At 41.8% G+C, this 14866-nt stretch overlaps 1 protein-coding gene across 5 annotated transcripts in view; it reads left to right on the forward strand.

Moving 5' to 3' along the window:
• The first annotated feature begins 5133 nt into the window (after positions 1-5133).
• Positions 5134-14866, forward strand: part of Ttc17 (tetratricopeptide repeat domain 17) — a 177270-nt gene continuing 167537 nt past the window's right edge. For all 5 annotated transcript variants that reach the window (XM_045159315.1, XM_004663335.2, XM_004663336.2 and 2 more), the window contains exon 1: positions 5134-5297. In XM_045159315.1, coding sequence (XP_045015250.1) covers positions 5139-5297 — 159 coding nt within the window. In that variant the 5' untranslated portion in view covers positions 5134-5138. The remainder of the gene's footprint in view (positions 5298-14866) is intronic.

Consider the following 14866-nt stretch of genomic DNA (forward strand, 5'->3'; position numbering starts at 1 on the left):
ATTTAATGTATTAAACTTAATACCTACTTTACAGTCAGTTCTAAATACATCAGCAAAGAGCTGTCTATACATCTACTTGAAACTTCAGTGGCTCCCTATTTCAGAATAGAAGTTAAAAACATTCATACGGTTTTTAATCTGACCTCAGCTTCTTTTCCTGGTTACTCTGCTAGGCCAGTTGGGTTTATACAAAGTAAGCCAAGACACACCCACTTTCCTTGGGACTTTTGCAATGCCTCCACACCTGCCCCTAAGGCATTCATCCTTAGAGTCACTCACACAACTCCATCTTTTAAGTAGTCAAGGTATCCAATTTAATATTATAGTGCTCATTCCTACTCCACGAAGATTCTGTTTATCCTATCCCACAGTTCAAGCTTTCCTATTGTTCAATTTAAGATTTGACTCAATGATACTGGCAGTTTTTTCTGTGGCCATCTTATTTTCTATAAGTTCTGTCATGAAAAAGAGTAAATATGGAAAAAGGAAAATCTGTATAAAGTATATCATGTATTCTGTTAACAGCAATAAGAAAATAACACATGTAGGTTTGAGACTTGTAGTTGTCCGCATGCACTTTGAATGGGAAAGATAAGGCTGAGGAGATGGTTCAGCAGGTCAGAGCACTTGAAATACAAGCATGAGGGTCCAGTGTGCCTGCCCTGAGTTTGATTCCCCGGCACTCACATAAAACAAACTGGGCATGGCCGTGTATGCCTGTTGTAATCTCATCCCTGTGCGATTACAGAGACGAGAATCACTGGGAATCACTGTTCCACCAGTCTCCCTGAAAAAAGCTCTGGTGTTCAGTGAGAAATTTTGTCTCAAACGTGGAAGAATGGTAGGGGAAGACACCTCACATTTTCCTCTGGCCTTAATTCATATGAATGGAGTGGGTCATGTGCATCTGCACACACTTGCATATACTACACACACACACACACACACACACACACCAAAAAAAAAAAAAAAAACCGGTAAAATTACCTTTGGGAGGAGTTGAAAAATTTGTCAACAAACTAAATATGAGAGCTCAATAAAATATAAAAATACAATGGCACAAGAAATGTCTTCTGCCTTTGGTCACTAAAAGTCTAGGTAAGTGAACCAAAGAATTTTAGAGGACAAAGCTGCCTAAGCCAGCTTTTCTTTGTACTGCTTTCAAGCAGAATATACTAAGAATGCAATGTTCTAAAGTAGGGAAAGAAATACGTATCCAATGCTGGGTTGTATCATTCTTTCCATAATAATAGCTTTTACAATACTTGGGCTTAATAAGTCCAGTAATACCCGAGCATAAACACCAGGGCAGGGTGCTTTCAGGCTTTCTTATACGTGGTGCAATATAGGACACTCCATCTGCCCTGGGCAGCTTTCCGGAACCTTGCTTGGAAGACCAACTTGGATTGGTTCATGAACTTCTATACATTGTTGCTGCCTATCTCATACATTTCATCTTCCTGGTTTACTGTGTGTTTTGTCTCACTAAACCTAAGAGTCTTTGCATGAATTTTGTTCAAATGTGTATTGTAGTATCACAAAGAAGCATGTTAATACCTATCTCAGTACTACAAAATTCAAAGATGGCAATCAAAGCTGACAGGCATTTTTATGGACTAGGATTTGAACTGTACCTCAAATACCAGGTTGGGAAAGGAAGTACAAAGTTAATAAGCAAAAGCACTTTTTACTGTGTGATATTTAAGACAGTTCAGTAAAACACTAGAGAAATGGCATTTGGCAGTTAGGATCTTGTATTATGTCATAGGCAAAATTCTAAAATGACTCCATTTGACCCTTGCCTCACAAAATCTATATATAACATACATATTACATAACTGTAAATGTATGCCATTTTTGTTTTCAGTTAGACCTTAATAAAACTGAGGTATTCAAAGGTTTACCTTGAGTAAGGGAGGGAATGTACCTGTGGTGACTTGATTCAGGTGTCCCCTATAAACAGGTGTTCTGAATGCTAGGTTCCCAGATGATGGAGATTTGGGAATTAATGCCTACTGGAGGCAGTGTATTGTTGGGGGCAGGCGTATGGGAAGTATAGCCAGTTTCCTCTTGCCAGTGTTTGGCACACTCCCCTGTTGCTATTGTCTACCATATGTTGGCTGGAGGGTGATGTCCACCCTCTGCTCATGCCATCGTTTTCCCCTGCCATCATGGAGCTTCCCCCCAAGTCTGTAAGCCAAAGTAAACCTTTTTTTTTTAAATTTTTTATTTATTTGAGAGCGACAGACACAGAAAGACAGATAGAGGGAGAGAGAGAGAATGGGCACGCCGCCAGCCTCTGCAAACGAACTCCAGACGCGTGCGCCCCCTTGTGCATCTGGCTAACGTGGGACCTGGGGAACCGAGCCTCAAACCGGGGTCCTTAGGCTTCACAGGCAAGCGCTTAACCGCTAAGCCATCTCTCCAGGCCCAAAGTAAACCTTTTTTTCCCACAAGCTACTCTTGGTCAGCAGTGAGAACCTGACTGCAACAGTACCTGTATCAATCCTGTTAAGAATCCAAAAGGAGTTTTTGCAAATGTCATCAGTGGTTACAAATCAATGAAAATAGAGTTAATCAAAAGGGAGACTATCCAAGTGGGTAATCTAATTGTACGATTAAATTTAAATCTGGCCTAGAGATGATGAAAGTTGGTAAGCAAGTAATGGACACATTCTCCTGCCCTGTCATAGAAGTAACAGCCATGTTGATAGAGCTGCATGACAGGAAACAGTGGGTACCCTTGGCATTAAAGGCCAGAGTCAGCAACCAGCAAGAAAATTGACACTTCAGTCCTACAAAGGCAAACCTAACCTTTGCCAAGGACTTGAATGAGCTTGAAACAGGACACACCACATACACACAAGCTTCAGAGTATAGCCTTGGAATCAGCCATGTGAGACTGAGCACAGAACCAAGACATGCAATGCCATTCTTGCTCCACAGAAACAATGTGGTAAGCTGCCAAGTTCATGGCAGCTAGTTACACAGCAACAGAAAGCCAAGGAGGGATCTCAAAGGGTTATCATCAAGGAAAACTAGAGGTGGAAAGTCATAGCTGATTCTTTTTTTCTTTTAAGTTTTGGCATGTCCATGTGTGTGTACATGTATGCATATGTAGTACTGTGATATGGTGTGTGTATGCACAAGTGGATGTGTGTGTGCCTTGTATGCACACATGGAGGGCAGAGTAGAACATCAGGTATTCTCTCCACTATCAGTGTTTCCTTGAGATAGTCACTGAATCTGGAGCTGCTGTTTTTGGTCAGACTGGCTGACCAGCTAACCCCAACTGTTCCCCTTTCTCCACCCCACCAAAGGATTCATTTTATAGGTGTAACTCCAGTGACTGTGCCTGGCTGTTTATATGTGTGCTGGGTATTGAACCCAGGCCATCTCAGAAACTCATACTTGTGGGCAAGCACTCTTACCCACTGAGCCATTATTTCCTTAGCCCTAATTCTGTTTCTTTAAAAGTGCAGTGATTAGTGTCAAAGAAATTGCTGATATCCAAAATATGTGATGTCGAGTCATCTCAAATTTTTACCATCATGCTTTCATTCTTAGACTCCACTCAGGCAGGTGAGTCCAAACCTGAGCTTTACCACCTAACTATGATCTGGGTCAAGTTAGTTAATAAGCCAAAGCCTGATGAATTGTAATGATTAATAGGACCCAAGATGTATTCAACACTAAGGAGATATTAAGAGGCTAGGGAGATGGCACAGCAGTTAAAAGGCATTTGCTTGTGAAGCCAGATGGCCCAGGTTTGATTCCCCAGTGCCCACATGGAGCCACATGCACAAAGTGGCCAATGTGTCTGGAGTCCTTTTGCTGTGGCAGGAGGCCCTGGCACACTCAGCTCAGCCATTCTCTCTTTTCCTCATAAATAAATAAAAATATTTAAAAATAAAAACAATGTGGTGGTTATTGTTTCCATTGCATAAGTAGTGCTTAATCACACCTCAATTATTTGTTGTTCTGCACCACATTAAATATATTTTTATGCTTTTTTCCAAAAAGAAAATCAAAAGTGAAACAAACCAGTATAAAATAGCACACAATGCTAGTATGCAGCATTGAAATACCTAAAACAACACATCCTTAGAAGCTGGGAACTAAACTAGGTAGCTGCTTGCCTGCCTGTTTGTCCACTAGAGGAAAATCAATCTTAAAATTTAACCTGCATGTGGGTCATGGGGAATCAATACAAATTGGGGCCTTCGGCTTTGTAGGCAAGTGCCTTAACCGCTAACTCGCCAGCCCATGTGTGCTGATTTTGAACTAACATTTTGTGTGATGGATTAATTAGTGCTATCCACAAGTGCATGCATTAGTATCAATGGACCGTGCAGCCCTGGCAAAAACTCCCCCTTTCGAACCTTTAAAAAATAATGTCACTGTTAGGTAGTTGCCTAGTTTACATTATTATATTTTTTTGTATAAAAATTTTATTTAGTCATTCATTTGAGAGAGAGAGAATGGGCACGCCAGGGCCCCTACACGCGTGAGCCACTTAGGTGAGTCCTGGGGAATCAAACCTGGGTCCTTAGGGTTCGCAGGCAACCACGTTAACCGATAAGCCATTTCTCCAGCCCCGTAATACATTTTTGTTGTTATTTATTTTAGAGAGACAGACAGAAAGTGGCAGATACAGCGGGTGCATCAGGGCCTGCAGCCACCGCAAACGAACTCCAGACACAGACGTTCCCTTGTGCATCTGGCTTACGTGGGTCTGGGGAATCGAGCCTCGAACCGGGGTCCTTAGGCTTCATAGGCAAGGGCTTAACCGCTAAGCCATCTCTCCAGCCACCAATACTTGTTTAACATAAGCAGTTGTTAAAACTAAAAACAGCACTACCCTAAGTGTTTTCATTTCGGCCCCATCGCCACCTAGTCTTGCTTTTATCCCCCTCTGGTGAACACGCTTTGAAAAAAAAGAGCGTATCGTCTACAGGAAATCAATAACCAAAGAATGGTTTCCTGCTTGAAGGTCTGGCTGGCAACGCCGCCCAGACCCGGGCCCAGGCCTCGGCTGGTCAGCTCGCAGCGCGCTCCCAGCAACGACCTCCCCAACATGGCGGGCGGCGACGAGCCGCTTCCGCTTCCGGTCTGAGCGTCGGGGCGGGGAGGGCAAGATGGCGACTGCAGTGGGGGTCCGCAGCCGGTGTCTGCTGTCGCCTTGCTCCGGCCCAGGATGGCTCCTAGGTCTTTCTGCCTTGCTGAGTGCGGCGGCTCGGGGCGCCTTCGCCACCACGCACTGGGTCGTCACCGAGGACGGCAAGATCCAACAGCAGGTAGCGTGCGAGCAAGGCGCCCCTCTGGAGCGGCTCCGCGCGGCCCCGCCCCCGGCCTGCCTGCCTCGGGACCGGCCGGGTGGTCCCGGGGCTTCCGGCCCGCGGCTCTGCCGCCCGCTCCCCACCGGCCCCCGCCGCGCCGCTTCGCGCCGAGGCGCTGGGCCTTCTCGGACCGCCGGCGGGCCGGGACCCGGGACCGTCGATGGGCGCTCGTCCCCTCGCTGTGCGTCCGCTGCCCCGGCCCTCGCTGCACTTCCCTCCCGGGAAGGAGGAAGCAGGTGCGGCCGGTGCGCGGCCCGGTGCTGACAGCTAGGGCGACACTGGTCAGTCTTGTTCGCCACATGATGGCATCTGTTGCTTGTGTGGCGCTTCTAGCCTGTGACGTTACCCTGGTCAGCGGGGACTCCTTGACGCGCACACTCGCTGGCTCGCGCTCTTGCCCCCCTCCCCTCCCCTCCCCTCCCCTCCCGGGGTTGCTAGAAGCTGCCTCCGGTGGCGGAGGCGAGGTCGATTTGGTCTCGTTGCTCTGTGGACCTTTGCTTTGCTTCTTTACCTGGTTCCTGGGTCCCAGGCCCGCCTGCGCTCAGATGTGCGGCTCACAGGTTGTGCTCTTTCGACACCGACTCCCGGGAGCAGAGAACGGTCTTATGTAACTGTGGTGCCTGCGTTGCGTGTGCTCGCTGGTGCCCAGTGTGAGCACACCACACCGTACAATCCTGGCAAACTTCCTGGCTTCTAGCACTTGAGAACGAGCTAAAAAATGTCCTCCAGACGTTTGAAAAGTGAAGTGCATGTGCAAGGCAATTTAAGCATAAATATTTTCACCAATTGTGAACTTACGGATCCTTTGTACTGAATGGTGACCAACACATAAGGTTTTTTTTTTGTTTGACACGAGACTTAGATTTAGCTTTGCCATGCAGTGGCAAGTCTTATAATGTTTGAGGGAAAAGATAATTTAAAAGTTAGTCTTTGTGTTTTCATTATATTGTCTACATCATTGTGTCTATATCTGATTTCCTTTAGAAAATATTTTCTTTTTATGGCCATACCAACTGAGGCTTATAAATACGTGTGTCACAGAAACTGTAGAAAATACTGTCAGGCTGTTTGTTGTTTTGGTAAGGTTGGAAAATCTCTGTCATTCTCCTTGCATCCGTCTTCCTGTTTTCTCATGGTTTTCCTTGAGGTGCTTACAAAGGAAAATGCTGAATTAAGTAACTCAGCCCTGCAATTTAAGGAGTCTTTCTCCTGCTGGCTCTTTTGTTTTATGCTATTTCTATTTCTACTCTATGACATTGACTTCCCAATTTGGTGCCCTGCCACCCAGCTGAGAAAGCAGCCATGTGAAAAGTAAGCCCTGGTGAAGATGGATTATTGATATTCTGAATATTGCAATAGGATTATCTGATATTTGGTTGTATTCTTTTAAACAAAAGTTCTTCTTTTGCACATTGGAAACATATATTTTAGTAGGGAAAGAGGAATTATTGGTAATTTGCCTCAGAGAAGGGAGAAAAATCTGAAAAACCTTCTGGATCTCTGCCAAGTCATCTCTGCAGTCAGTAGTTAGACTTCAAGTTAAGAAAACAAGATTTCTTAATGCGTCTTTTTGTTAAATTAATTTTTTAAATTTTTATTTACTTATTAGAGAGAGAGAAAGACTGTCAAAGAATGGGCACACCAGGGCTGCTGTCCACTGCAAAAGAACTCCAGACACACATGCCACCTTGTGCATCTGGCTTATGTGGATCCTGGAGAATTGAACCTGGGTCCTTTGCAGACAGGCACCCTAATCACTAAGCCATCTCTCCATCCCAAATTCATGTCTTTTGTTTGGTTGGTTGGTTTTCGATTTCTTGAGGTAGGGTCTCACTCTAGCTCAGGCTGGCCGGGAATTCACTCTGCATTCTCAGGGTGCCCTCCAACTCACAGTGATCATCCTACCCCTGCCTCCCAGATTAGAGGCGTGCACCACCACCACGCCCGGCTTTTTTGTTTGTTTGTTTGATTTTTAAAATACATTTTATTCAGAAAGGAAGGCTTGGAGGTAAGGGGAGATAAAAGTGGAGAGAACAGAAGTATACCACATGGTCAGATACAATCTAGGGGAAAAAAAGTGTGGAAAGAAAAGAGAGAAGAAAGTTCAAGGAGCTCCTGCCTTGTGGGGGTGGGGAGATAAAGAACCCATGTGGAGAGTAAGGGTTAGTGGGGCTTCCAGCCTGTGCCTGGGTCAAGCCAGCCCAGGCCCAGCAAAGGGAAAAACTCACCCACAGCTGGAAGTTCCCAAGTGATCAGAGCGCATGTCTTTTTTAATGATCCTTTTCATTGAATTTTCCAGTACTTTGCTATATGTCACAGTTGCAGTGTTAAATTCAGGCAGCCATGATTTTTTTTTTTCCAAAAAGAAGTAAAGTTGCTGTTTGCAATTTAGCAACTATAAGCTAGAGCAGGGAAGTTGGACTAATGTGAGGGGAAAGCAGTACATATAAATTAGAAGTTGGAAATCATGGGATGTTTTTGAGCTAGTCGCTGAAAACTGCATTACTCATGCATCCTTTCCTGGCAGTAAGCTGAATATAGGAAGAATCAGTGATCACATTTGGGTATATTTAAGGAATTGAGAACTAGTATTAGTACATGGCTTTGAGTATACTGTAGCTCTGTTTGTACATTCAGAAACATAACCAGAAGTGTAGTGTGTGTATTGTTTCCTAAGTGACATGTCAAATTCCTGCTGCTTACTCTTGGTTCTGTTATATGACTGAGAGGAGAAGTCTGAGTTCAATTTTAAAATGACTTAGCATTGGAAAGAAACCAAGGGCAAACTGAAATGAAAAAATCTTACAAAACTAGAGTGGCCAGTGCCGTTCTGATTGAAATTCTGATTTTTTAAAAAATATATTTTAATTTTTTGCGTGAAAGAGATGGAGTCAGGCCTGCCAGAGCCTCCTGCCACTGCACATGAACTCTAACACATGCCACTTTGTGTTTCTGGCTTTACCTGGGCTATCTAGACTTGTAAGCAAGTGCCTTTAACCTCTAAACCATCTTTCCAGCCTATTCTGTTTGTTATTTAAAATTGTCAATATTAAACATAGGACTTTTATGTTCTAAAGCAAATGTGTAGACATTTGTATGAAGTATAAATCAGAATGGCTCAAAGTATATATTTAAATAGGGACATTGTCCATCTTTATAAGTACAGCAAGGAGTCTTTACCAGAAGTGCATAGTAATTGGATTTTTCTTTGTTTTAAGCATTTTTTAATGTATGCATTTTTTAATATTTTTGTTCATTTTTATTTATTTATTTGAGAGTGACAGAGAGAGAGGGAGAGAAAGAGGCAGATAGAGAGAGAATGGGCGCGCCAGGGCTTCCAGCCACTGCAAATGAACTCCAGACGTGTGTGCCCCCTTGTGCATCTGGCTAATGTGGGTCCTGGGGAATCGAGCCTTGAACTGGGGTCCTTGGGCTTCACAGTGAAGCACTTAACCACTGAGCCATCTCTCCAGCCCATGTATGTGTTTTTTATTGACAACTTCTATACATACAGACAAAAAACCATGATATTTCTCTCTCATCCCCTGCGCTTTTCCCTTCATAACTCTGCTCTCCCTCATATCCCCTCCCTCTCTCCATTAGTCTCTCTTTTAATTTGATGTAATCATGTTTTCCTTCTATTATGAGTGTCTTGTGTAGGTATTGCTAGGCACTGCGAGGTCCTGGATATCGAGGCCAATTTCTCTCCGCACAGTTGCAAATAAGGAGTGATACCCTTTATTTGGCTCTTGTATTCTTTCCACCACCTCTTCCGCAATGGATCTTGAGCCTTGGAGGGTGTAATAGAGATGCTTCAGTGCTGGACACTCCTCCATCCCTTCTTCTCAGCACTATGTTGCCTTTTGGGTCATCCCAGTAGTCATCGCCTCTGAAAAGAGAAGCTTCTCTAACCAGAAGTAAGAGTGTCATTAATATATGAATATAAACATTAAGTGTTGTACTTTCAGGGTAATTTGGTGAGAATAATATGTGCATTTATCCAGCCAGGTGTGATGGGGCACACTTTTAATCCCAGCACTTGGGAGGCAGAGGTAGGAGGATTGCTGTGAGTTCAAAGCCACCCTGAGACTACAGAGTGAATTCCAGGTCAGCCTGAGCCAGAGTGAGACCCTACCTCAAAAACAAAACAAAACAAACAAACAAAATAATAATAATAATAATAATAATAATAATAACATATGCATTTATCCAGACAAGAGCGGACTTTATACCCCTAAGGCTCATGACCTGTCATAGGCTGTTGATTAGGTTTTCAGTACCAATCATTCATTGCCACCCCAAGAGTGAACCTTCAGTCCAGTTAGAGAGCAGTTGCTTTCCCCCATAGCAGACATGCCACTATTGCATTTGTTCGGTCCTTTTGCCAGTGTCCCTCTGCCCGTCTTTTACACAGTCTGTCCTCCTGACCTCACTTAAGTGTTTACCCTCCCTGAAATCTGTTCTGCTTACAGATATACAATACCATCCCCTTAAGTCCTTCCTTATCCTTTCCCCTTCCTCCCCCATAGCCTTTTTCTAGCTTACTAACATTTGCAACCAATTTTTAGTTCCAGCTCACACACAAGTCTGTACATTTGTAGATAGAATCCACATATGATAGAGAATATGTGACTTTTGGCTTTGGCGATCTGGGTTACCACACTTAATACAATCCAGATCCATCCATTTCCCTGCAACTTTCATAATTTCATTTTTCTTTACCACTGAAGAGAACTCCATTGTGTAAATGTATCACATCTTTATTCATTCAGCTATTGAGGGACATATAGGCTGGTTCCATTTGCTACCTATTGTGAATAGAGCAGCAATAAACATGGTTGTGCACATATCTCTAAGGTAGTAAGGAGAGTCATAGGATACATGCCTATGAGTACTATAGCTGGATCATATGATGAATCTATTTTTAGCTAAGAACCTCTACACTGATTTCCTCAATGGCTGAACCAGATTACATTCCCACCAACAATGTAGAAGGGTTCCCCTTTTACCTTATCCTTGACAACATTTATTGACATTTGTTTTCTTGATTGTAGCCATTCTGACAGAGGAGAGATGGAATCTCAAAGTAGTTTTAATTTGCATTTCCCTGATGGCTAAGGATGTAGAACACTTTTTTAAATGTTTATATGCCATCTGTATTTCTTCCAATGAGAATTCTTTTTTTAGTTCCATAGCACATTTTTTTCTTTTTCTTTTATTAACAACTTCCATAATTGTAAACAATATCCCATGGTAATGCCCTCCCTCCCCCACTTTCCCCTTTGAAACTCCATTCTCCATCATATCCCCTCCCCCTCTCAATCAGTCTCTCTTTTATTTTGGTGTCATGATCTTTTCCTCCTATTATGATGGTCTTGTGTAGGTAGTGTCAGACACTGTGAGGTTATGGATATCCATTGCCATTTTTTATCTGAGGGGAACCATAGCACATTTTTTAATTGGGTTATTTGATAACTTATTGTTCTGTTTTTGAGTTCTTTGTGTATTCTGGATATTAATCCTCTGTCAGATGTGTAGCTGGCAAAGGTTTTCTCCTGTTCTGTAGGTTGTCTCTTTGCTCTATTCACAGTGTCCTTTGCTGTACAAAAGATTTGTAATTTCATGAGATCCCAGTGGTTGATTAGTGGTTTTATTTCCTGAGCAATTGGGGTTATATGCAGAAAGTCATCACCTATGCCAATATGTTGAAGGGTTTCCCCTACCTTTTCCTCGCAATTTCAGAGTTTCAGGTCTGATATTAAGGTCCCTGATCCACTTGGATTTGATTCTTGTTCATGGAGAAAGACAAGGATCTATATTCATCTTTCTATATATAGATATCCAGTTTTCCCAGCACCACTTGTTGAGGAGGCTCTTTCCTCCAGTGAATATTGTTGGCATTTTTGTCAAAAATCAGATGGCTGTAGCTGCCTGGATTAACATCTGGGTCCTCTATTCTGTTTCAGTGATCGACATGTCTGTCTTTGTGCCAATACCATGCTGTTTTTGTTACTATGGCTTTATAATATAACTTAAAATCAGGTATTGTGATACCACCAGCCTTATTTTTGTTATTCAAAATTGCTTTGTCTATTTGAGGCTTTTTTGTTCTTACAAATGAATTGTAAGATTGTTATTTCTATTTCTGTGAAGAATGTCATTGGAATTTTAATGGAGATTGCATTAAATTTGTAGATTGCTCTTAGTAAGATTGACATTTTCACAATATTAATTCTTTTTTTTAATGTTATTTCTGTTCATTTTATTTATTTATTTATTTGAGAGTGACAGACACAGAGAGAAAGACAGATAGAGGGAGAGAGAGAGAGAGAACGGGCGCACCAGGGCCTCCAGCCTCTGCAAATGAACTCCAGACGCGTGTGCCCCTTTGTGCATCTGGCTAATGTGGGACCTGGGGAACCGAGCCTCGAACTGGGGTCCTTAGGCTTCACAGGCAAGCGCTTAACCGCTAAGCCATCTCTCCAGCCCATACAATGTTAATTCTTTCAATCCAAGAACATGGGATGTCTTTTCATTTCCTAGTATCTTTTGCAGTTTCTCTCTTGAGAGTTTTAAAATTTGCATTGTGGAGATCCTTTACTTCCTTGGTTAAATTTATTCCAAGTTCGTCCATCCGTCCGTCCGTCCTTCCTTCCTTCCTTCCTTCCTTTATTTATTTAGAAGTATTTGTGAATGGGAGAGATTCATCCTCCCCATGTTTGTTGTTAGTATATAGGAAAGCTACTACTTTCTGTATGTCTATTGTATATCTTGCTACACTGTTCAAAGTGTTAATCCGTGCTAACAGTTTGCTGGTAGAGTCTTTAGGGTCCTTTATGTATAGAACCATATCATCTGCAAATAGTGATAATATATCTCTTCCTTTCCAATTTGTATTCCCTTTTATGAGTATCTCTTGCCTTATTGCTATAGCTAAGACTTACAGTACTACATTAAATAAAAGTGGGGATAGTGCAGTCTTGTCTTGTTCCTCAATTTAGTGAAAAAGCTTCAAGATTTTCCTCATTTAATATTAATTTGGCTGTAGGTTTGTCATAAATAGCTTTTATTATTTTGAGATATGTTCCTTCAATTCCCAGTTTCTGTAATACTTTTACCATGAAGGGATGTTGGATTTTGTTGACTGCCTTTTCTGCATCAATTGAGATAAGCACATGATTTCTGTCCTTCAGATCATTTATATGATGTATTCCATTTATTGATTTGCATATGTTAAACCATCCCTGCATCCTTGGGATAAAACCAACTTGGTTTGGTCAGGATGAATAATGTTTCTCATACATTCTTGTATTCTGTTTGCCAATATTTCAGAATTTTTACATCTATGTTCATGAAGGAGATTGGTCTATAATTTTCTTTTTTTGTTCTGTCTTTGCCTGGTTTTAGTATGAGGGTGATACTGGCTTCTTTTCTGACTCATGGAAAAGTTTAAGAAGCAACAGTTCTAGTTCTTCCATGAAGGTCTGGTAAAATTCACCAGTAAATCCACTTGGGCCTGGACTTTTTAAAATTGGGAGATGTTTTATAACTGGTGAATCTCCATACTTGTTATAGGCGTATTTAAATGGTTTATCTCGTCTTGATTTAATCTTGGTAGGTCATATGAATCAAGAAAATCATCCATTTCTTTCAGATTTCAAGTACACACACACATACACAGACACACACACACACACACACACACACACACACACACACACACTCTTTTTTGTTTTGTTTTGTTTTTCGAGGTAGCGTCTCACTTTAGCTCAGGCTGACCTGGAATTCTCTATGTAGTCTCAAAGTGGCCTCAAACTCATGGTGATCCTCCTACCTCTGCGTCCCGAGTGCAGGGATTAAAGGCGTGTACCACCATGCCTGGCATTTTTTGTTTTTTTGAGGTAGGGTTTTGCTCTAGCCCAGGCTGACCTGGAATTCACTATATAGTCTCAGGCTGGCCTCGAACTCACAGTGATCCTCCTACCTCTGCCTCCCAAGTGCTGGGATTAAAGGCGTACTCCACCACACCCAGCTACCATATATATATTCTTAAAGTATGTCCTTATAATTTTCTGAATTTCTTCATAATCTGCTGTAATGGTACCTTTTTCATCTCTAATTTTATTAATTTTTATCTCTTCCCTCTTTCTTTTGGTCAGATTTGCTAAGGGTTTGTTAATCTTGTTTATCCTTTCAAAGAACTCTTTGCTTCATTGATTGTTTAGATTTTAGAGGTGGTTCTAGTTCATTAATTTCTGCCCTAATCCTTATTATTTCTTCTCATCCAACAGGCTTTGCAAGCAAGTGCTTTTAACCACTGAGCCATCTCCCCAACCGTGGCAAAGAAATTGTTAAATGAATGCATGATACATCTCTGGCAAGTTGCCTAAAGTCACACAACTAATTAGTGGCATTTATAAGAGCAATAGTTAAAGGCATATTAATCTACATTAGCATGTACTTTGTACTGTTTGAAGTGTATGTTTTTTCATGGGAAGAAAAGAGATGGAAAGAAACAGGAGTAAAATTGGAAATAATGAAATAACTTCATCAACATTTCATTATTCAGCCCATTTTCTTCCTGTTTTAGTTATCTCAGCCAAGTATTTTGTCATAAGTTTCAGGTTAGGTGTAAGTGAGAGAGAAAAATTTCAACTGTGAATTCACTGATTACTTGATTATTTTGCCTTTAGTCAGGTAAATGTCTAGGGAGTGTGATCATTTTAATTGCTCATACCAAATGAGGTTCCTGACAGTGATGCCGTGAGGTTTATCTACTGGCCAGGTGTGCTTGATAAGTGACTCAGCAAAGACCACCAAAAAAAGAGATAGCAGTTTAGTTGTCAAACAAGCTAAGTCTCTGTGTACTGGTTTTTTAATAGGTTGTGAGTAGAAGAGTGGTTGGAATTTGGTCTTGGAGAGAGTATTTATGTGGCACTATTAAGCAGACAGCTTTATTTTGGTACCTTTTGCTCAAAGAGCTTTGTTTCCATGTTATACACTTCAGCAATTTACTGAAACCAAAAAGGTGTTGGTGGTTGTACACTCAACTTCTAGGTGCCTGCTGAGTCTATGCCATTTACCCTAGAGATTGGCGCCTAGGTGATTGTGATTCAGCCATTTTTCTGTCATAAGCTGCTATATTATTGTCCACTGTTGAAAGTTATCACATTTGTTTATGTTGTAGAATGTGACATATTGCCTACTTTCATAAGGTACTATATTATTGTCTGTTACTATAAGTAATCACATTTGTTTACATTGTGGAGTGGGGGAGGAGCTTGAAAATACAAAGATGTGAATAGTAATTTTAAGTGAATTTGCCATTTTTTTTTTTAAAGGTAGGGTCTCCCTAGCCCAGGCTGACCTGAAATTTACTATATAGTCTTAGTGTGGCCTTGAACTCACAGTGGTCCTCCTACCACTGCCCCCTGAGTGCTGGGATTAAAGGCACCATCATGCCTAGCCAATTTGGCCAATTTTTTCCCAAATTTTTATTAACAACTTCCATGATTATTAAAAGTACC

Source organism: Jaculus jaculus, chromosome 9, assembly GCF_020740685.1.
Source record: "Jaculus jaculus isolate mJacJac1 chromosome 9, mJacJac1.mat.Y.cur, whole genome shotgun sequence".
Classification (NCBI taxonomy): Eukaryota; Metazoa; Chordata; class Mammalia; order Rodentia; family Dipodidae; genus Jaculus; species Jaculus jaculus.